This window comes from Salvelinus namaycush, chromosome 2, assembly GCF_016432855.1.
Source record: "Salvelinus namaycush isolate Seneca chromosome 2, SaNama_1.0, whole genome shotgun sequence".
NCBI lineage: Eukaryota > Metazoa > Chordata > Actinopteri > Salmoniformes > Salmonidae > Salvelinus > Salvelinus namaycush.
This window is the reverse complement of record NC_052308.1, coordinates 30,390,023-30,413,177: the sequence shown is the minus strand read 5'-3', so window position 1 is coordinate 30,413,177 and position 23,155 is coordinate 30,390,023. Positions and strand designations below refer to the sequence as shown.

General features: G+C 47.0%; 1 protein-coding gene across 1 annotated transcript in view; it reads right to left on the bottom strand.

Annotated features, from left to right (window-relative positions):
• LOC120061351 (FYVE, RhoGEF and PH domain-containing protein 5-like) overlaps positions 1–20,781 on the bottom strand; it is a 72,149-nt gene extending 51,368 nt beyond the window's left edge. The window contains exons 1-2 of the mRNA XM_039011105.1: positions 20,598–20,781; positions 5,506–8,230 (exon numbers count right to left, since the gene is read on the bottom strand). Of these exons, the coding sequence (XP_038867033.1) occupies positions 5,506–8,230; positions 20,598–20,607 (2,735 nt within the window). The 5' untranslated portion in view covers positions 20,608–20,781. The remainder of the gene's footprint in view (positions 1–5,505; positions 8,231–20,597) is intronic.
• Positions 20,782–23,155: the final 2,374 nt, after the last annotated feature.

Below are 23,155 nucleotides of genomic sequence, written 5' to 3'. Positions count from 1 at the left end.
TTGGCGGCTCTGGCAGATCCTGGCTGGTTGGCGGCTCTGGCAGATCCTGGCTGGTTGGCGGCTCTGGCAGATCCTGGCTGGTTGGCGGCTCTGGCAGATCCTGGCTGACTGGCGGCTCTAGCGGCTCCTGACTGACGAGCGGCTCTGACGGCTCGGAACAGACGGGCGGCTCTAATGGCTCGGGACAGACGGATGGCTCAGATAGCGCTGGGCAGACGGATGGCTCAGATGGCGCTGGGCAGACGGATGGCTCAGATGGCGCTGGGCAGACGGATGGCTCAGATGGCGCTGGGCAGACGGATGGCTCAGATGGCGCTGGGCAGACGGATGGCTCAGATGGCGCTGGGCAGACGGATGGCTCAGATGGCGCTGGGCAGACGGATGGCTCAGATGGCGCTGGGCAGATGGATGGCTCAGATGGGGCTGGGCAGACGGGCAGTTCAGGCGCCGCTGGGCAGACGGCAGACTCTGGCCGGCTGAGGCGCACTGTAGGCCTGGTGCGTGGTGCCGGAACTGGTGGTACCGGGCTGGGGACACGCACCTGAAGGCTAGTGCGGGGAGAAGGAACAGGGCATACTGGACCCTGGAGACGCACATTAGGCCTAGTGCGTGGTGCCGGAACTGGTGGTACCGGGCTGGGGACACGCATCTCAGGGCTAGTGCGGGGAGCAGCAACAGGACGCACAGGACTCTGGAGACGCACAGGAGGCTTGGTGCGTGGTGCCGGAACTGGTGGTACCGGGCTGGAGACACGCACCATAGGGCGAGTGCGTGGAGGAGGAACAGGGCTCTGGAGACACACTGGAAGCCTGGTGCGTGGTGTAGGCACTGGTGGAACTGGGCTGGGGCGGGGAGGTGGCGCCGGAAATACCGGACCGTGCAGGCGTACTGGCTCCCTTGAGCACTGAGCCTGCCCAACCTTACCTGGTTGTATGCTCCCCTTCGCCCGACCAGTGCGGGGAGGTGGAATAACCCGCACCGGGCTATGTAGGCGAACCGGGGACACCATGCGTAAGGCTGGTGCCATGTAAGCCGGCCCGAGGAGACGCACTGGTGGCCAGATGCGTTGGGCCGGCTTCATGACATCCGGCTCAATACTCAATCTAGCCCGGCCGATACGAGGAACTGGTATGTACCGCACCGAGCTATGCACACGTACAGGAGACACCATGCGCTCTACTGCGTAACACGGTGTCTGCCCGTACTCTCGCTCTCCACGGTAAGTACAGGGAGTAGGCGCAGGTCTCCTACCTGACTTCGCCACACTCCCTTTAAGCCCCCCCCCCCCAAAGACATTTTTGGGTTTTACTCGCGGGCTTCCAGCCTTGCCTCTGTGCTGCCTCCTCATATCGCCTCCTCTCGGCTTTAGCTGCCTCCAGCTCTTCACGAGGGAGGCGATATTCTCCCGGTTGTGCCCAAGGACCCTTTCCATCCAGTATCTCCTCCCATGTCCATGAATCCTTTGTGTATTGCTCCTGTTGCTGCTTGACACGCTGCTTGGTCCCGTTATGGTGGGTAATTCTGTCACGATCGTCTTGCGGTGAGAGAGAGGACCAAGGCGCAGCGTGTGAAAAATACATCTTCTCTTTATTTAGAAGAAGAACCAACGAAACAAAACAACAAATAGACGAACGTGAAGCTATTAACGACTAAGTGCAAACATGCAACATAGACATAGACAATTACCCACAAAACCCCAATGCCTATGGCTGCCTTAAATATGGCTCTCAATCAGAGACAATGAACCACAGCTGCCTCTAATTGAGAACCAATCTAGGCAGCCATAGACATACAAACACCTAGACAAGACACTGACCCATTAAACATACAAAACCCCTAGACAACCCAAAAACACATACATTCCCCATGTCACACCCTGACCTAACTAAAATAATAAAGAAAACAAAGATAACTAAGGCCAGGGCGTGACACTACAGCAGGATTCCCCAACTGGTGAACCCATGGGTGATTTTATTTCCCCCCCCCCAAGTTTTCTGGGATTTTTTTAAAATTATATATATATTTATATATACTGTGTATATATATATATACACACAGTGCCTTTGGAAAGTACTCAGACCCCTTGACTTTTTCCACATTTTGTTACGTTAGAGCCTTATTCTAAGATTTATGAAATTGTTTTTCCCTCATCAATCTACACCCAATACCCCATAATGACAAAGCAAAAACAGGATTTTATAAATTATACATTTTATAGAAATGTATTACAAATAAAAAATGGAAATATCACATTTACCTAATTTAAACATTTACGTATTCACACGTGCTTCAACAAAGTACTGAGTAAATACATTTGGCAGAGATTACAGCATCGCGTCTTCTTGGGTATGATGCTACAAGCTTGGCACACCTGTATTTGGGGAGTTTCTCCCATTCCTCTCTGCAGATCCTCTCAAGCTCTGTCATGTTGGATGGGGAGCGTTGCTGCACAGCTATTTTCAGGTTTCTACAGAGCTGTTCGATCGGGTTCAAGTCCGGGCTCTTGCTGGGCCACTCAAGGACATTCAGAGACTTGCCCCAAAGCCACTCCTGCATTGTCTTGGCTGTGTGCTTAGGATCGCTCTCTTGTTGGAAGGTGAACCTTCGCCCAGGTCTGAGGTCCTGAGCGCAATGGAGCAGGTTTTCATCAAGGATCTCTCTGTACTTTGCTCTGTTCTTCTTTGCCTCGATCCTGACTAGTCTCCCAGTCACTGCCGCTGAAAAAAATCCCCACAGCATGATGCTGCCACCACCATGTTTCACCGTAGAGATTGTGCCAGGTTTCCTCCAGACGTGATGCTTGGCATTCAGGCCAAAGAGTTCAATCTTGGATTCATCAGACCAGAGAATATTGTTTTTCATGGTCTGAGAGTCTTAAGGTGCCTTTTGGCAAACTCCAAGCTGGCTGTCATTTGCCTTTTACTGAGGAGTGGCTTCCGTCTGGCCAGTCAACCATAAAGAACTGATTGGTGGAGTGCTGCAGAGATGGTTGTCCTTCTGGAAGTTTCTCCCATCTCCACAGAGGAGCTCTGTCAGTGACCATCGGGTTCTTGGTCACCTCCCTGACCAAGGTCCTTCTCCCCCGATTGCTCAGTTTGGCTGGGCGACCAGCTGTAGGAAGAGTCTTGGTGGTTCCAAACTTCTTTCATTTAAGAATGATGGAGGCCACTGTGTTGTTGGGGACCTTCAATGCTGCAGAAATGTTTTGGTGCCCTTCCACAGAGCTGTGCCTCGACACAATCCTGTCTCTGAGTTCTACGGACAATTCCTTCGACCTCATGGCTTTGTTTTTGCTCTGACATGGCCTGTCAACTGTGGGACCTTATATAGACAGGTGTGTGCCTTTCCAAATCATGTCCAATCAATTGAATTTACTCCAATCAAGTTGTAGAAACATCTCAATGATGATCAATGGAAACAGGGTGCACCTGAGCTCAATTTTGAGTCTCATAGCAAAGGGTCTGAATACATATGTAAATAAGTTATTTCTGTTTTTTATATTTAATACATTTGCTAAAATAAAAAAGTTACTGTTTTCGCCTTGTTATTATGGGGAATTGTGTGTAGATTGCTGAAGGGAAAAAAACAAACTTCATCCATTTTAGAATAAGGCTGTCATGTAACAAAATGTGGAAAAAGTACTTTCCGAAGGACATTAAAAAACCGTTTTTTTAAAAGAGGAAATCAACTCCAAGTGATTTTAATATAAGAAATCTGTTCCAAAGTATTCCCACGCATAATAAAGGGGCACGAGGTGATCGTATACAAATGTAAGGTTTGAAATGATTATGTTTTAGTCAAACATTATATTCGGCTTCTTGCGGTCAATTTGCAGTCTACAAATTATTTGTCATTATGGTCCGGCCCCCCGACCATCCACTCAAGAAAAAAATCGGCCTGTGGCTGAATCTATTTGATGATCCCTGTCCTACAGTGTTAAAACAACACCCCAAAACGAGTTACTGTAAGACCACAGGTGTTAATTCCCTAACACTATGAACAGCATCAGCTCTAAGAAAGTGTTAATTTAAGTCAGAATTTGCAACACCCATGGTGTTAGGGACTCAACACTCTTGGGGTGTTAGTTTATCAACACTGAAAGTGTTAGTTTAACACTATTTCGGTGGGTCATATTATACACACTAAGAAAGTGTTCAATTGAACAATGTGGGTGTTAAAAATGTAATCTAAAATTTGCAGTGCACCAATATGTCACCTTAATGCTGGGGTGTCAAACAAATGTTGCACCAGGGGCCGCATTCGGTCTTCAACGAGGTCCAGAGGGCCACACTGATTTTTTGAATATTTCCTTGCCGTACAAATTTGCAAAAATAGTCCTCTATCCGTCATTTTTTTAATTTTCTATGCACCCTGACTGTCTAGCTTTCATTTGGGTAATTATTAGCGAGCTGGACACAGTCAAGAAACTGTATGAATATAGGTCCATTATCATTTCTACACAGTTTCCATTTGGTTTTAGTAATTTTAAAGTATATTTAGGTTTTTACTCAAACCACCTGCAGGCCGGGTTGGACCCCCTTGAGGGCCGGATCGTATGTTTGACACCCCTGCGTTAATGTGAACTGAACATCTTTTGGATGCTTGTGATGCAACAACATGCAACAGCATCACCAATTCAGAGGATTCCCAGAGTCCTGTGTATCAAAACACCCTTGTGTTTAACTCCCATACACCTCCAGAATAGTAAACATGGCTACTATACTGCATTGCTGAGGGCAACACATCATAGAGCTAACGGAACACTGAGATTGCATCTCCCAATCTTCTCTCTGATTACCTGGCTGGAAGGTGGAGTGATGAGTCCAAAATGTTCTGAAAATTAATCATCCGGGGAGGTCTGTATAATACCTTAGGTAGCCATCCAAAGCAAACTATGACCTGCCAAAATTAATTGATATGTGCATTCCTCAATAATGAACTAACTCCTACTGTATGTGACTGAACATGTAAGCACAACTTCCAAGCAGTCTCCACCAGTCCTGCGGCCCCACGGTCTCCTTTATGTCATGTGCAATATGATGACTATAATGCTTAATGATGATTATAGGGATAGTGTGTGTGTGTGTGTGTGTGTGTGTGTGTGTGTGTGTGTGTGTGTGTGTGTGTGTGTGTGTGTGTGTGTGTGTGTGTGTGTGTGTGTGTGTGTGTGTGTGTGTGTGTGACTGACCACTGGCAGCAAGGGACCCTCCCTTAGAAACAGTTATAAATCCCTTATCCCTAGGCAGCAGTAAACACACAACGGGGACACAGTAATCAAAAAGACTAGTGCTCTGTATAAGAGGTGGCAGGGATCACTAATATTACAACCGGGAGCATCTATCTACTTCAGTGGTTCACTCTCATACAGTACACACATAACACACCACACATTAAAAAAAGTACACGCACGCACACACACATGAATGTTACAAGTGTGTTACCAGTGTAAACTATACACCTTGAGATCTAAGTTAGATGTAAAAGTTAACTCAAATTTACCCATACCTTTCAGGCTCTTGCTCAGGCGACTGAGCTTTTCTCTCAAACCCAGGGAAGCTACTCATATCCACGTAACCGTCAGTGTCATTGGCAGAGGACAGCACCCGACTCGTATGGTCAAAGAACTCTGCAAAGGTCCCAGGTCGTACAGGCCTCCGGGAAGGGATCTGGATGTTCTCATAGTCGGAGCTGAGGGTCTGGGCAGGGATATTCTCGTAGTCTGACATGTCAGTGTTGGGAAAGGAAATGGAGCGGGGCTTGGTCAGGGGGAGGGGGGTGTAGGGGGCGCGGGAGCGGTCCTCAAAGGACTCCACCCGGGCCACACTGCGGTTGAGGAAGGCCACGGAACCCCCTTTTCTCTTCCCATCCTTATAGAACAGGAAGGTGGAGGGGGAGTCCGGAGAGCGCTGAGGCTTACTGACCATCCGGGACTTGAGTTGCGGGGAGCTGCCTGTGCTGCGCCTGTCTAAATCAAGGACCCTGGCGGGGCCGTGGTGGCTGGACTCAGGGGAGGACCTGGAGGAGGACACACTGACGTCCACCAGCAGCTTGCTCTCCGTCTTCCTCCTGAACTTCAGCATCAGGAAGCGCTTGAAGGAGGACTTCTTCTTCTGCCTGTCTGGGGAGTCCCCCTCGATGAACAGGGATGGAGAGCTCTTGGTGATGGGCTTCTTGGTGATGTATGCTAGCTCAAAGGGAGGAGGGATGTCCACCATTGAAGTAGGGGTGGACAGGCCGCTGGAGGGCAGGGGACTTTGTTGGGAGAAGCTTCCAGAAGAGCCCATGACACAGGGCAGGGATAGGCTGTCCTCCCTCCTCTCCCCCGGGGAACCCTGGTCCTCCCTGTACACACACAGGGGCAGGTCCCGTCCCTCCATGGAGAAGGAGCGGGGGTACAGGAGAAAGCGATGTTGTTTGGATGAGCTCTTGGCCCGGGTTGAGTTTAACATAGGACTGCTGCTCAGCGCGGGTCCGCTCCGGTCCAATTCCACCTCGCAGTAGTTCTGAAGGTGGAACTCAGAGCCCGCCTCCTCAGGAACCGTATCAGGCACGTAACCAGACACTTTCCCTGACAACGACCGGGACCTGGTCACAATGGATTTTCTGTCAAAAGGCAGGAAATTCTCCCCCTCTGAGTCCAGGCCTGCCTCTTCGTAGACATGCTCATCACTAAGGTTACCTTCTATGTCGGTTGTCTCATCCAGGTAGGGAATGATGAGGCCCTCAAGGTCCTCCTCATCCCTGAACACATCAGAGTCATCTGGGGAGAGTAGCTTGCTGTCAGAGAACGATGAGGCCTGGGAGGTGTCCGTGTCCGCTGGCACTGAGATGGACACCAGCCTGAAGCGGGGCTGGTTGTTACTCTGGTTCAAGAAAGCCTCCACCCTCTGGACTACAGGCATCCTTCTCTGACATGAACCTGTCATGTTCTCCCTGTCGTCATCATCGTCATCTCCTATCTCGACGTAGTCCTCAGAAGAGACACACTCAATATGCCCCATGTCCTCACACAGCGAGTCATCGTCACCTATGGCTGCATACTCACTGGGCTCCGTGGTCTCTGTTGTGACCAGTGAAGATTCTTCCGGTGTGTTCTCACTCTCTGCTGATCTGTCACCTTTGCCCTCTGCAGGGCTCTGCTCTGGATCCACAATGTCCTCAGTTGAGATGTAGTAGGGTTCCAGGCTAGGGTCAACTGCTTCCTCCTCTGTGTTGAAAAGTTGCTTTGCTTTATGTTTGCTGTGTTGGCTCTCACCCTCTTCCATACTGTACTGAATAGTCATGGGCTCTTCATCAATTATAGAATATGGTTGATACCTTTGTGCTCTCTCCTCTGAGGGACCAATGACATCATATCCAAAGTCCTCCTGTAGGACATTGGTAGGACTACCAGGGTAAGTTGAGGATTCCTCTACTTCCCCTTCATCCTCCTCCTTGAAGGATGAATCCTCCTCTATGTTGTCTTTGACGAGGAGATCTATGGGTTCCTCAGAGAGAGATTCTGTTACTGTATCTGCTGTGGTATCAGCTGCTTCTTCTTCTGTTTCTTCTTCCTCTATTTGGTGCTCTTCCTCCTCATTCTCCTTTTTTTCTTTCCCAGGCCAGGTTTCACAGAAGTAGCATGCTGCCTCCTCCTCCTCAATGCTGGTGATAGAGACGCCATCTGTGTCGGCCAGCGCCTCGCCCGCGTAGCACCCCTCTGCGTCAATCTCATCAGTGATGTCCGTGTCGATTATCTCCACTGAGTAAATTGTGAATCCAGCATCACTGACCCCCAGTGTGTCCAGAGAATCCACCTCCTCTGCTTGAACACTGTCAGTTAACCTCCAGTCCTCCTCTTTCTGTACCATCTCCTCCTCCTGTTCCATCTGCCCTTCATAACCATTCTCAGGATCGTTGACCCCTGAACTGAGAAAGTATGAGTCATACTGAGGTTCCACTGGCTCCTCCTCCTCTAGCCCCTTCCCTCCACTCAGACAGTCCTCTGGCTCGTTCTCCTGGTCCAGGTCCTCGTCTGAGGACAGCAGGTCCCCGATGGTGCACCCCTCCTGGGCATTGTTGCAGAGTAGGGAGTAGTCGCGCTCCTCAGGGTCATGTGGTACTGTGGGTTTGGGGGCGATGGGAGGTTTGGGGCCCCTGGAGCAGGGCCGGGACATGAGGGGGGAAGGAAGCTTGAAGGTGAGGTGACTCACAAGTTTTGGTTTAGGAGCAAGAGGAGGCTTCTTAAAATCTGAAAACAAAACAAAAGACATCATGAGCTACTACTAGATATAGCCAAACGAGATAATGGATTATTCAAAACGTACAGAGGGGGAAAATCGTGAGGTTAGCGGTCAGCACAAAAAACAAATGTTAAACTCAAATATATTGATGAATTAAAAAACATTCTTTATGGAAATTTTGTTTTAAATTATATTATATGTATTAATGATATTATGAATAGAAATGGAGGGGATATGTCACATATGCAGTTAGCGAAAATATATGGGAATATCTCCTCAATCCAAATTTACAACCAATTGATTGCAGCATTACCACAAAAATGGAGGAGGCAAGTGGATAAGGGAGAAGGTAGGGAACTTGTCTGCCTGCCATATATTACAGATACAAATTGGCTGAAAGGAACTGGCATAAATAGAAAAACATACCAGTTTCATCTGAGGACAAAAATGTTGACAGCTGCGCCATACAGGTTGCAAAATAAATGGAAGATTTTTGATGTACCAATTCCATGGCACATGGTTTTGAACCGGTACAAAAAACTACCCTTGATTCAACAATTACAGTTTTTCAATTTAAATTATTATATAAAAATCTTGCCACCAACAGAATGCTATATTCAGTTGAAGTCGGAAGTTTACATACACTTAGGTTGGAGTCATTAAAACTCGTTTTTCAACCACTCCACACATTTCTTGTTAACAACCTATAGTTTTGGCAAGTCGGTTAGTATATCTATTTGTGCAGGACACTAGTCATTTTCCAACAATTGTTTACAGACAGATTATTTCACTTATAATTCACTGCATCACAATTCCAGTGGTGTCAGACGTTTACATACACTAAGTTGACTGTGCCTTTAAACAGCTTGGCAAATTCCAGAAAAAGATTTCCTGGCTTTAAAGGCTTTTGATGGGCTAATTGACATATTTTGAGTCAATCGGAGGTGTACCTGTGGATGTATTTCAAGGCCTACCTTCCAACTCAGTGCCTCTTTGCTTGACATTATGGGAAAATCTAAAGAAATCAGCCAAGACCTCAGAAAAAAATTGTAGACCTCCACAAGTCCGATTCATCCTTGGGAGCAATTTCCAAATGCCTGAAGGTACCGCGTTCATATGTACAAACAATAGTACGCAAGTATAAACACCATGGGACCACGCAGCCGTCATACCGCTCCGGAAGGAGACGTGTTCTGTCTCCTAGAGATGAACGTACTTTGGTGCGAATAGTGCAAGTCAATCCCAGAACAACATCAAAGGACCTTGTGAAGATGCTGGAGGAAACAGGTACAAAAGTATCTATATCCACAGTAAAACTAGTCCTATATCGACATAACCTGAAAGGCCGCTCAGCAAGGAAGAAGTCACTGCTCCAAAACCACAACAAAAAAAAGCCAGACTACGGTTTGCAACTGCTCATGGGGACAAAGATCGTACTTTTTGGAGAAATGTCCTCTGGTCTGATGAAACAAAAATAGAACTGTTCGGCCAAAATGACCATCGTTATGTTTGGAGGAAAAGGGGGGAGGCTTGCAAGCCGAAGAACACCATCCCAACCGTGAAGCAGGGGGGTGGCAGAATCATGTTGTGGGGGTGCTTTGCAGCAGGAAGGACTGGTGCACTTCACAAAATAGATGGCATCATGAGGTAGGAAAATTATGTGGATATATTGAAGCAACATCTCAGGACATCAGTCAGGAAGTTAAAGCTTGGTCGCAAATGGGTCTTCCAAATGGACAATGACCCCAGCAAACTTCCAAAGTTGTGGCAAAATGGCTTAAGGACAACACAGTCAAGGTATTGGAGTGGCCACCCCAAAGCCCTGACCTCAATCCCATAGAAAATTTGTGGGCAGAACTGAACTAAAAAAGCCTGTGCGAGCAAGGAGGCCTACAAACCTGACTCAGTTGCACCAGCTCTGTCAGGAGGAATGGGCCAAAATTCACCCAACTTATCGTGGGGAGCTTGTGGAAGGCTGCCTGAAACGTTAGACCCAAGTTAAACAATTTAAAGGCAATGCTACCAAATACTAATTGAATGTATGTAAACTTCTGACCCGCTGGGAATGTAATGAAAGAAATAAAAGCTGAAATAAATAATTCTCTACTATTATTCTGACATTTCACATTCTTAAAATAAAGTGGTGATCCTAACTGACCGAAGACAGGGCATTTTTACAAGGATTAAAGGTCTGGAATTGTGAAAAACTGAGTTTAAATGTATTTGGTTGGGATGGTGTTCTTCGGCTTGCAAGCCTCCCCGTTTTCCTCCAAACATAACGATGGTCATTATGGTCAAACAGTTCTATTTTTGTTTCATCAGACCAGAGAACATTTCTCCAAAGTACGATCTTTGTCCCCATGTGCAGTTGCAAACCGTAGTCTGGCTTTTTTATGGCGGTTTTGGAGCAGTGGCTTCTTCCTTGCTGAGCGGCCTTTCAGGTTATGTCGATATAGGACTCGTTTTACTGTGGATATAGATACTTTTGTACAGGTTTCCTCCAGCATCTTCACAAGGTCCTTTGCTGTTACTCTGGGATTGATTTGCACTTTTCCACCAAAGTACGTTCATCTCTAGGAGACAGAACGCGTCTCCTTCCGGAGCGGTATGACGGCTGCGTGTTCCCACGGTGTTTATACTTGCGTATTATTGTTTATACATATGAACGTGGTACCTTCAGGCGTTTGGAAATTGCTCCCAAGGATGAACCAGACTTGTGGAGGTCAACACATTTTTTTCTGAGGTCTTGGCTGATTTCTTTTGATATTCCCATGATGTCAAGCAAAGAAGCACTGAGTTTGAAGGTAGCCCTTGAAATACATCCACAGGTACACCTCCAATTGACTTAAATTATGTCAATTAGCCTATCAGAAGCTTCCAAAGCCATGACATCATTTTCTGGAATTTTCCAAGCTGTTTAAAGGCACAGTCAACTTAGTCTATGTAAACTTCTGACACACTGGAATTGTGATACAGTGAATTATAAGTGAAATAATCTGTCTGTAAACAATTGTTGGAAAAATTACTTGTGTCATGCATCAAGTAGATGTCCTAACCGACTTGCCAAAACTATAGGTTGTTAACAAGAAATGTGTGGAGTGGTGGAAAACAAGTTTTAATGACTCCAACCTAAGTGTATGTAAACTTCCGACTTCAACTGTATATTTCAAAGCGCACAATACACACAATGCCCCATAAAGATCAACTGTAGGTATAAAAAGTTTGTGCATGAAATAACATATGCGCAGAACATAATCCGGATCCGTAACTTTGAGAAAGAAGTTTCCAGAGGGGCTTCAAATGGGGGTTCCCTAAAGTCTACTGATTACAATGATACTTAATATGACATTCTGTATTTTGTCAATTTCAAGCAATGTGACAAGAAACCTTACTTAATTCCATGTACTTAGAATGTTGAAAATGGAACCATGGACATGAATCCATTCCAATAGAACTCTACCATTTTGAATAGGATGTATAGGACATAATACTTAGGCTACGATTACTTATTATGCAAGCACTGTTTTAATACTTGCTATCATTCTAATCCACAGATATCATACAATATTTTGAAAGAATTAGGAGCATGCTGAAATGTTATCCTCTCAACAGAGGGATCAAAATATCAACAACAATCTGTGATTTGGACAGCATTTTTAAACATTAAAAAACATACATGATCCATTTGATTGTGTTTTCCACACTACCTGGAACATTTTAAGCCATCATTAGGCTTAATATATCATTTACTAATGAAGTTATGGCCAATTCAAATTACAGAACAGTAATTTGAGGGCACATTTCTACCACATTTTTGCAAAAGATTTAAGGACAGATATACAGTATATGGCATAGTTGGGTTATTTTAGTGTGCTCTCCTCACCACTTAAAACATTTAAAGATATCATTGGGCTGTATGTACCAGTTATTTATGGCAATATGGCAATGTGAATACTGTCCAATTAGAACCAATGCAGCTGGTTGGCGGTCATTTTGGAAAATTGGTCCTTTAGAGTATAATAGGTTAAATCTGCATTGGCACAGAAGGCTGCTGAGGGGAGGATGGCTCATAGAAATGTCTGGAACGGAGCAAATGGAATGGCATCAAACACATGGAAACTGTTGCCTACATGTAGCCGCGGAACTAAATATCCCAATCCTTTGCATGGTAACATTAATTTGCACCAAATATTTAGTGTTAAATCAAATAATGACCCAACACATGGTTTTAATTTCAAATATCAAAGATACACCTTGAATTGTTGCATTTTTACTTACTGTTATATTAATTCTAAGTTGAGTGCATGCTCATAGATTTATATTTGCAACTTTATTAACCATCTGTTTTAAAATGTTTACAATTTCAGCTCTTTTCTGGTGCCTTGTCTACAGCTTGGTGGCCAGGTGTGCTTGTTAGAGGGCGTGCTGCTAATTGGCACATTCAATTATCCTGACATGGAAGGGTGTGTCGGGGAGATTCCACCTGCATCCAGCATAGGGAAAACGGATTTCCCCAGTTTAAATATGCTAGAATTTTCTATTTAAAATTTATATACTGTATTTACAACTAATCATGTTCATGCTTAAAATCATGTTATACTAAAAATGTAAGGAATAGATCCTTAATCATTTACGTGTATCATTGTAGCCTACCTGCCTGAGAAATTTGGAACTGGCCATTCACTTTATATTCTATGTGCTAACCTTATGGCTTCAGTTAACCCTGAGAGTTGCGCCTGTTCAGCGATGTAGACCGCAGTTATACATTTAGCTATGTTTGAGGTGTTAGAACAGTTTTACATTTATATTTTACATACCTTAAAGTACTCTTTTTATGCATTATGGTTTTTGAATTCTCTTACTTTGTAAACAACTTCAAGTTTGGGAAAATAAAACCCCTAATATTTTCACCTCTACATAGTTGTCTTTCGTTGCCTCCTTGTTCATCCCCTTCATATGGCGGCAGAGGTGGGATGGCCAGTAGAGGGCACTGAGTAGAGGTTAAAGGACTTTTTTTCTCTTAACAAAAAACCAAGATGGCACCAACAAAGGACAAGCCAGGGTGAGGAAAACTGAATATCCAGGAGAAGACTGTTGCAGGACCGTTTATAAAAGCAATAAGGCACCTCAGGGCTTGGTGGTATATGGCCATTATACCACGGCTAAGGGCTAAATCCAGGCACTCCGCGTTGCGCGTAAGAACAGCCTTTAGCCATGGTATATTGGCCATATACCACACCTCTGGCCTTATTGCTTAATTGTACAATAGCTGATGAAACTAACACTGTAAAAGTATGAAAAAATGTGATCAGTGTTATTTCCTGATAGTTGCTGGTTGAAAATACAATCTAGCATTATAATGTACCAGAGACCACCAAAATAGAGCATGTTCGACAAAACAAAAATCTTAACCACCCCACACTGGCTTCCCAGACGCAAATCTACTTTTGTAGGATAGCCAGAGGCAAAGTCATTATCTGCCAGGTGATTGGCTGAGCCTTCTTGGGTGTGTGACATCACTCCGAGCCCTTACCAAAACACAAAAGACATTGCGGACAATTTATCTCGCCTCGAATCTAAAACCAGTAGTAACCAACAGCTTTAAGGGCAGTTATCTTAAAATGAAAATACATATCTAATATTCCCGCATGCCAATAACATTGTCGCAATGGAGGGCTTGCTAGCTAGCTACAGGGTTTGAGTTACCTCAGCCGTTTTCTTATGAAACAGTTCAGCTATTGACGCTGGCTAGCTAACCTTAGCTAGACTGCGTCTAGACTTGGGAGCTCTGTCACGACTTCCACCGAAGTTGGTGCCTCTCCTTGTTCGGGCGGCGTTCGGCGCTCGTCGTCACCGGCTTTCTAGCTGCCACCGATCCATGTTTCTGTTTTCCATTTGTTATGTCTTGAGTGTACACACCTGGTTCCCATTAAGTTATTATTATTTCCCTATTTAACCCTCTGGTTCCCATTATGTTTTGTGTGTGATTGTTCATGGTTTGTGTTAGGATTTTGTGTTAGGATTTGTGATCCCTGCGTGGATTTATTTTCCTGATTATTTTCCCGAGTAAAGTTCGTTATTTTACTCAGTTCTGTGTCCTGCGCCTGATTCCGTTCTCACCTCTGCACAACTAACACCTGACAGAATCACGCACCATTTTAATGGAGTCAGCAGGTGCACCCAGTCCTGCGGTACCAGTAGAGGAATGTGTCCAGCAGCACGCGACGATGCTCCAACATCTTGGCACAGCCATGGATTGCATGCTGCTCACCATGGAGCGATGGGAAAAAGGGGGTTTTCCCATGACCCCATCAACTTCACTCCAACCAACACCACAACCCACACCGCGGTCCACCCCTCCTTCACCTGGACCCAGTGGGATTCGTCTCTTGCTCCCGAGCGCATATGATGGGACGGCTGCCGGGTGCCAGGGGTTCCTGCTCCAGTTGGAGCTCTACCTGGTGACCATCCACCCGACTCCCTCGGGATACGAGAGTGTGTCCGCCCTCATCTCCTGTCTGTCGGGGAAAGCGCTTGAGTGGGCCAACGCTGAATGGGGAGGTATAGACGCAGCGTCGGTCCGCTATGAGGATTTCACCCGTCGCTTTCGAGCGGTCTTCGATCGTCCACCTGAGGGGAGAGCGGCGGGGGAACGCTTGTTCCATCTCAGACAGGGGATGAGGAGCGCACAGGAATTCGCACTGGACTTCAGGACCCTGGCTGCCAACGCGGGATGGAATGAGAGGGCCCTGATCGACCATTACCGTTGTAGTCTACGTGAGGACGTTCGTCGGGAGCTGGCCTGCAGGGACACCACCCTTACCCTCGACCAGCTGGTGGATTTATCCATCCGGCTGGATAACCTGTTGGCCACCCGTGGACGTCCAGATCGGGGTCCGTCCATTCCATCTCCCAGCACCTCCGATCCTACACCTATGGAGCTCGGAGGTGCTGCTCTAAGGGTGACCGGAGGGGGGGCTGTTTCTTGCACTACCTGTGGCCGCAGAGGACACACTGCTGGTCGGTGCTGGAGAGGTCCCCCAGGAAGTCGAGGCAGCAGGCAGGGCACTGGTGGATCATCCCAGGTGAATATGCACCCAACTCACCCAGAGCTTCCTGTTGCGCACATGTGTATATCTATAGAGTTTTCCCCGCATTCCCAGCATAAGGTGCTACTAGATTCTGGCGCAGCTGGGAATTTTATTGACCGTTCGTTTGCTCTTAGTTTAGGGATCCCTATTGTCCCTGTTGATGTTCCCTTCACTGTACATTCCTTAGATAGTCGTCCTTTAGGGTCGGGCCTGATTAGGGAGGTCACAGCTCCATTATGTATGATAACGTAGGAGGGTCATGAGGAGAGAATTAGTCTCTTCCTGATCGATTCTCCTGCGTTTCCTGTGGTGTTGGGGCTTCCCTGGTTGGTTTATCATGACCCCACTATTTCGTGGCAACAGAGGGCTCTCAAGGGATGGTCACGTCAGTTTTCAGGGAGGTGTATAGGTGTTTCCATAGGGGCAACTACGGGGGAGAGTCCAAACCAGGTCTCCACCATGCACATCCCCCCTGAATATGCCGATTTGGCTCTCGCCTTCTGTAAAAAGAAGGCGACTCAACTACCACCCCATCGACCGGGGGATTGTGCGATAAATCTCCTGGTAGACGCAGCACTTCCCAGGAGTCACGTGTATCCTCTGTCACAGGAGGAGACGGCGGCTATGGAAACATATGTCACCGAATCTCTGGGACAGGGATGCATTCGGCCTTCCACTTCACCTGCCTCCTCAAGTTTCTTTTTTGTGAAGAAGAAGGATGGAGGTTTACGCCCGTGCATTGACTATAGAGGTTTAAATCAGATCACGGTGAAGTATAGTTACCCTCTGCCTCTCATAGCCAGTGTGACCAAGTCATTGCATGGGGCGCGCTTATTCACCAAATTGGATCTCAGGAGTGCTTACAATCTGGTGCGTATCCGGGAAGGGGATGAGTGGAAGACGGAATTTAGTACCACCTCTGGGCACTATGAGTACCTCGTAATGCCGTACGGGTTAATGAATGCTCCATTGGTCTTCCAATCCTTTGTAGACGAGATTTTCAGGGACCTGCACGGACAGGGTGTAGTGGTGTATATAGATGACATTCTAATATACTCCGCTACACGCGCTGAGTATGTGTCTCTGGTGCGCAAGGTGCTTGGTTTACTGTTTGAGCATGACCTGTACGTTAAGGCTGAGAAATGTCTGTTCTTCCAACAGTCCGTCTCCTTCCTAGGGTACTGCCTGTCCGAGTCAGGGGTGGAGATGGAGAATGGCCGCATTTCAGCCGTGCGTAATTGGCCGACTCCAACCACGGTAAAGGAGGTGCAGCGGTTCTTAGGGTTTGCCAACTACTACCGGAGGTTTATGTGGGGCTTTGGTCAGGTAGCGGCTCCCATTACCTCTTTGCGGGGGACAGGTGCGACTGCAGTGGTCAGCTGGGGCGGACAGGGCTTTTGGTTACCTGAAGGCTTTGTTTACCTCGGCTCCTGTGTTGGCTCATCCTGATCCATCCTTAGCGTTCCTAGTAGAGGTGGACGCGTCCGAGGCTGGGATAGGAGCTGTGCTGTCTCAGCGCTCGGGTACGCCACAAAAACCCCGCCCCTGTGCGTTCTTTTCGAAGAAGATCAGCCCGGCGGAGCGAAACTATGATGTGGGGGACCGGTAGCTGTTGGCTGTTGTCGGGGCTCTGAAAGCGTGGAGGCATTGACTGACCACCGCAATCTGGAGTACATCCGGGCGGCGAGGAGAATGAATCCTCGCCAGGCAAGGTGGGCCATGTTTTTCACCCGTTTTGTGTTCACTCTATCCTACAGACCAGGTTCCCAGAACGCTAAGGCAGACGCACTGTCTCGGATGTATGACACAGAGGAGCGGTCCACGGATCCCACTCCCATACTTCCGGCTTCTTGCCTGGTGGCACCGGTGGTATGGGAGGTTGACACGGACATCGAGCGGGCGTTACGTGGGGAGCCCACTCCCACCCAGTGTCCAGTTGAACGTAAGAACGTTCCGTCTGATGTTCGTGATCGATTGATCTGTTGGGCTCATACGTCACCTTCCTCTGGTCATCCTGGCATCGGGCGGACAGTGCGCTATCTTAGTGGGAAGTACTGGTGGCCCACTTTAGCTAAGGACGTGAGGGTGTATGTTTCCTCCTGCTCGGTGTGCGCCCAGTGCAAGGCACCTAGACACCTACCCAGAGTGAAATTACAACCCCTACCCGTTCCACAACGACCGTGGTCACACCTATCGGTGGATTTCGTGACGGATCTCCCTCCATCACAAGGAAACACAATGATTCTGGTTGTTGTGGATCGGTTTTCTAAGTCCTGCCATCTCATTCCTTTGCCCGGTCTCCCTACGGCCCTACAGACTACGGAGGCCCTGTTTACACACGTCTTCCGGCACTACGGGGTGCCTGAGGATATAGTGTCTGATCTGGGTCCCCAGTTCACATCAAGGGTCTGGAGGGTGTTCATGGAACGTCTGGGGGTCTCGGTCAGCCTGACCTCAGGGTTTCACCACGAAAGTAATGGGCAGGTGGAGAGAGTTAACCAGGATGTGGGTAGGTTTCTGCGGTCTCATTGCCAGGACCGGCCGGGGGAGTGGTCGGCTTTCATACCCTGGGCAGAGATGGCCCAAAACTCCCTACGCCACTCCTCCACTAACCTGTCTCCGTTTCAGTGTGTACTAGGTTATCAGCCGGTTCTGGCACCGTGGCATCAGAGCCAGATCGAGCCACCTGCGGTGGATTAATGGTTTCGGCGCTCGGTGGAAACCGGGGACGCTGCCCATGTACGCCTGCAACGGGCCATCAGGCGACAGAAGGCAAGAGCCGACCGCCACCGTAGTGAGGCCCTGGTGTATGCACCGGGAGACCGGATCTGGCTCTCAACCCGAAACCTGCCCCTTCGCCTGCCCTGCCGGAAGCTGGGTCCGCGGTTTGTGGGGCCATTTAAAGTCCTGAGGAGACTGAACGAGGTATGTTATAGGTTACAGCTTCCCCCTGATTATCGTATTAACCCCTCGTTCCATGTGTCTCTCCTCAGGCCGTTGGTGGCTTGTCCGCTCCAGCAGTCTGAGGTGCGGGAGGTTCCTCCGTCCCCTCTGGACATCGAGGGGGCCCCGGCGTATACTGTGCGAGCCATCATGGACTCAAGACGTCGGGCGAGGGGCCTTCAGTACCTCGTGGAGTGGGAGGGGTCTGGTCCGGAGGAGAGATGCTGGGTGGCGGTGGAGGACATACTGGACCCTTCCTTACTGCAGGAATTTCACTGTCTCCACCCAGATCGCCCTGCGCCTCATCCTCCGGGTCATCCCCGAGGCCGTTGTCGGCGCGCTGCTGGAGCCGCGCGTCATGGGGAGGGGGGGTACTGTCACGACTTCCGCCGAAGTTGGTGCCTCTCCTTGTTCGGGCATCGTTCGGCGCTCGTCGTCACCGGCTTTCTAGCTGCCACCGATCCACGTTTTCTTTTTCCATTTGTTATGTCTTGATTGTACACACCTGGTTCCCATTACGTTATTATTATTTCCCTATTTAACCCTCTGGTGCTCATTATGTTTTGTGCGTGATAGTTCCTGGTTTTGTGTTAGTCTTTTGTGTTAGGGTTTGTTATCCCTGCGTGGATTTATTGGCTGATTATTTTTCAGAGTAAAGTACGTTATTTACTCAGTTCTGTGTCCTGCGCCTGATTCCTCACCTCTGCACAACTGACACTTGACACTCCTACGAATGTAAATTTCGCTTCCCAGACTGCTTCCAATCATTAAAATGTTCCTTACTTAAAGGTGCAATCTGCAGTTGCTACATCCATTTTTGGTTTTCTAAATGAATTAATAAATGCCCCATGAGCTAAGTTCAACAGTCGTACCCCATCAGAACCCAAAATATACACTTGTTTTACTCCAATGTTTGTAACACAAAGTAAATGTAAACAAACACTGTATGGGCTCAAACCTAGTTAAAACTATCATTTTCATCTCATGTATGGTCAGCCCTTTCATCCATAGCTCAGTCTATGAATTTGAGAGTGGTTACATTTCTCCAGCCCCATCCCTCAGCATTTCACCGAAACAGGGGCAGAGAGGACCCTGCGTTATCATTTCAACTGCGGATTGTCCCTTTAAGGTATCTAGATTTAGTGTACCAAGTTTGATAATTTTATCATAAAATGCACGATTATTTCCACTATCCGCTGGACTAGGGCACCTGGGAGGCATATTGACAGTGGACACTTTGCTTAGCGGGACTCAAGTTAACACTAAAGGATTTCCCCAAGTCACTTTCTGCAATTCACTGGAGAGAAGCCCCTCTCATAGACTGTTTTTGCTCCTTTGAAGTTGTGAGTTTCAAGGGACAAAAAAACTAAAGACAAAATAAAACATGACAGCATAACTGGTCAAACAGGACACAGAAGGACATTACATAAGGACATTACATATGATCCAGTGGAGGCTGCTGAGGGAAGGACGGCTCATAATGGCTGAAAAGAAGTAAATGGAATGGCATCAAACACATGGAAACCATGTGTTTGATGTATTTGAAACCATTCCACCAACTCCGCACCAGCCATTACCATGAGCCCGTCCTCCCCAATTCAGGTGTCACCAGCCTCCTGTGATAAGATCTCCTCAACATAACCTGAGGAAAACAGCACCCCTGGCTGTACCTTGGAGAACCAGCATCATACAGGCTTACTCCTTGTATAATGTCCCCATAGTTACAACAGAACAATGCCACTGACAAACTTGTCAAAAATCTATCATGTGCATTATCAAAATAATATCTGGTGTCTATAAATTCATAATCACTCATGTGTTTCGATATTAGATAAATCGGTTATCCTATATATTAAATATATTTTTACACCACCAACAGTCCTTTCCCTTAACACTACATCATAGAATGCCTAACTACTCCACTGTAGTTGTTCACAGTTTCAGATATAGACTAAAGACCTAGTGACTCTTTTCACACTTGGAATTTCAATGATTGAAATAATAAGATTGGAATTGCATTACCAATTCTATATCTAAACAACAATTTGACCTCTATTTGGCTAGCCAACCACGCCTATAGGCTATCCCAGTCTGTGGCATTATGATCCCAGGTCTTGTCAACTTCCACAAACTGTAGGTAGCACAAGTCTGTCCCCCTCCCTTCACACAGAGTCCCTTTCCCGTTTTGTTATGGGTAAGACACATTCTTACAGTCCCTTTTTGTCGGGATAAAACAACTCAGACAATGCAGCGTTTTATTATGAAATGAACAAATGTTGTCAAGACCTAGGGCCTATTTGATTAGTAGGCTACATGTGTTCAAATCAAAGTGCTCTCATACCTGTATCCATTTTCAGGAACCATCCGCGCTAGCATCCGAACCATTTATCGTTCATTAATCCTTGTGAGAAAGCAACATCCCGTAGGCTATATTCCAAACCAAACGTATTCCGAGAAACAGAAAGGAAAGCTATTCAAAGACCAGAAAGGTAAAACAATAACCTCAGTTTTATGTCATTTTTATTGTGTCAAGTTACTTTCCAGCTGTAGCGGTCCTTGACTGGTGGCGCGTGCATATGTGGTGAGAGTCGCGACTGAACAGATGCAGGAGACTGGGAGCTGAGCGCAGGAGGTGTTCCCTGGCGTTTCCTGAGGAGGAACCCACTGGTCACAAACCGGTTGAATCAACGTTGTTTCAACGTAATTTGTCAACGTATTGTGACATGGAATCTACGTGGAAAATGCATTGGATTTTAATGGCAACTGTTGTTTTGAGGGTGAAATTTCATCATGGTAACCACATTTTAACATAGACTAACCTTGTATAAATTGTTGAATTTGTACCTTTAAAACAACATCAAATCTTCAACATTATATCCACAATCAGAAAAATAAACAATAAGTTGGGCAGCACCTCCGACTGGAGAATTTATCCATCTACAGCTCCACTTTGGTCTCCCATCCAGGGTTTTAACCAAGCCCTGCTTAGCTATGATATTACCAATGTGATATCATAAAACTTATTGTTGAGAGTTCTCCACCAGTCTTGGGGAGATAGTCAGCAGGTAGCTGACTAGTGGTGTATTCAGCAGCCTGGTGGTCTGGGAGTAGAATCTAATCTATAATCTATTGGCCAGTCTTACGTTTTTTTTGCCATGATGCTCCTATACTGCCCGCATCTGATTGATGGAAACAAGGAAAACAGGCCATGGCTTGGATGGCTGGGGTCTCTGATGATCTTCTTGGCTTTCCTGCAACACCTGGTATTGTATTTGTCCTGGAGGGCAGGCAGTGTGCATCCAATGGTGCATTTGGCTGAGCGTACCACCCTCTGTAGCACCTTGCGGTCTGCAGCAGTGGAGTTGCTGTACCAGGTTGTGATGCAGCCCGACAGTATGCTCTCGATGGTGCTCCTGTAGAACACTGTGAGGGCCCTCGGTGACAGGCTGAATTTCTTCAGCATCCTGAGGTTGAATAGTCGCTGTCGTGCCTTCTTCACCACACTGTCCATGTGTGAATGTGCTGAGCTTTGATTGGTTATCTCAAAGTTTTTTTGTTTTCTGGGGGGTTAAGGCCTCACATTATTTGGATTTTGAAATGCAACAGTTGTATTGGAAGTGGGTGGCAATCGAGGGCTGTGTGTGGTTGTCTATGTGGGTGATTGAGTGAGAAAGACACAGAGCCGAACCAATCAGTAAAAAAGCACATCCCTTCATTATCGACTCATCATGCAGACAACATATAGATATTCTTTCCAGACTCTGAAGTCAGGAGGACTTTGAGTTATGTGTTAGCCAGACTAGTGTGACTGTAAGCTAACAATTATAAAGTATTTCTTGAATCCTGGCAGCTCAGAGACATCCAGCTAAAAACAGAATGTGTGGGATCCCAGAGACTGCTGCTATTTGGACATGATTTCCTGCCCATACAACTGAAGTCTGATTGGAGGACAGAAGTCCCTTAAAACATTTCTGCATAACAGGAAATTGCACTCCCTGTTTCCTGCACAACGAGGCTCCACTTCCTTAGCAACTGATGGACAAAACTGGCACATTTTAACCCATTGGAGAGTTGAAACTTAAAAACATGATGAGGTAACATATTTTGTCTCCTAAAGTAGTCACCTGATGATAGGATACACCAAAAATACTTTATTTTCCATTACAACAATGAAATAATGTGTTTTCCTATTGTGGTACAAATTGATATACAGTACCTATTAACCACATTCAGCATTATCATGATTATACCATCTCTTTTAACTGCAGCTATTTTGATCCATGTGTACTGAACTGACTTTACCTCACTCTGTATCTCTCACGGGTAAAGAGTGTGACACATGGACTTGTTAGCACGTGAGCGCACACACACACACACACACGCACGCACGCACGCACGCACGCACACACGCACACACACACACACACGCACGCACGCACGCACGCACGTACGCACGCACGCACACACACACACACGTTCAGCTGCAGAGGTAATCCCAGTCTCTACTCACTGTTACTTGCGGTTCAGAGAGAGGCTAAGCCTGCACAGAAGGCATTGCTGGGTCCTGCCCAGGGCCACCAAAGGGAAATGCCAGGATTCCAGCGTTCCCAACAACCATTCCCCCCTGCTGTGACATTGCACATGGCTGGATATTGGATAAACTGCCTTTGCCTGAGAAAGGGCCATGGTGCGCCATCTTTCCTCTCTCTCTCTCTCACACACAACACTGAAAGGTAAAAAAAATTCTGGCCACATCACAGCCGGCCTGGGGATTTCTGCAGATATAATTCAACATGCAAAATACATAAATAAGTCCCATTGCTGGCAGGATTACAAGACGAGACAGACATCAGGGCACCGCAGAAATAATACATTAGACCTGACTAGTAAAGAAAAAAA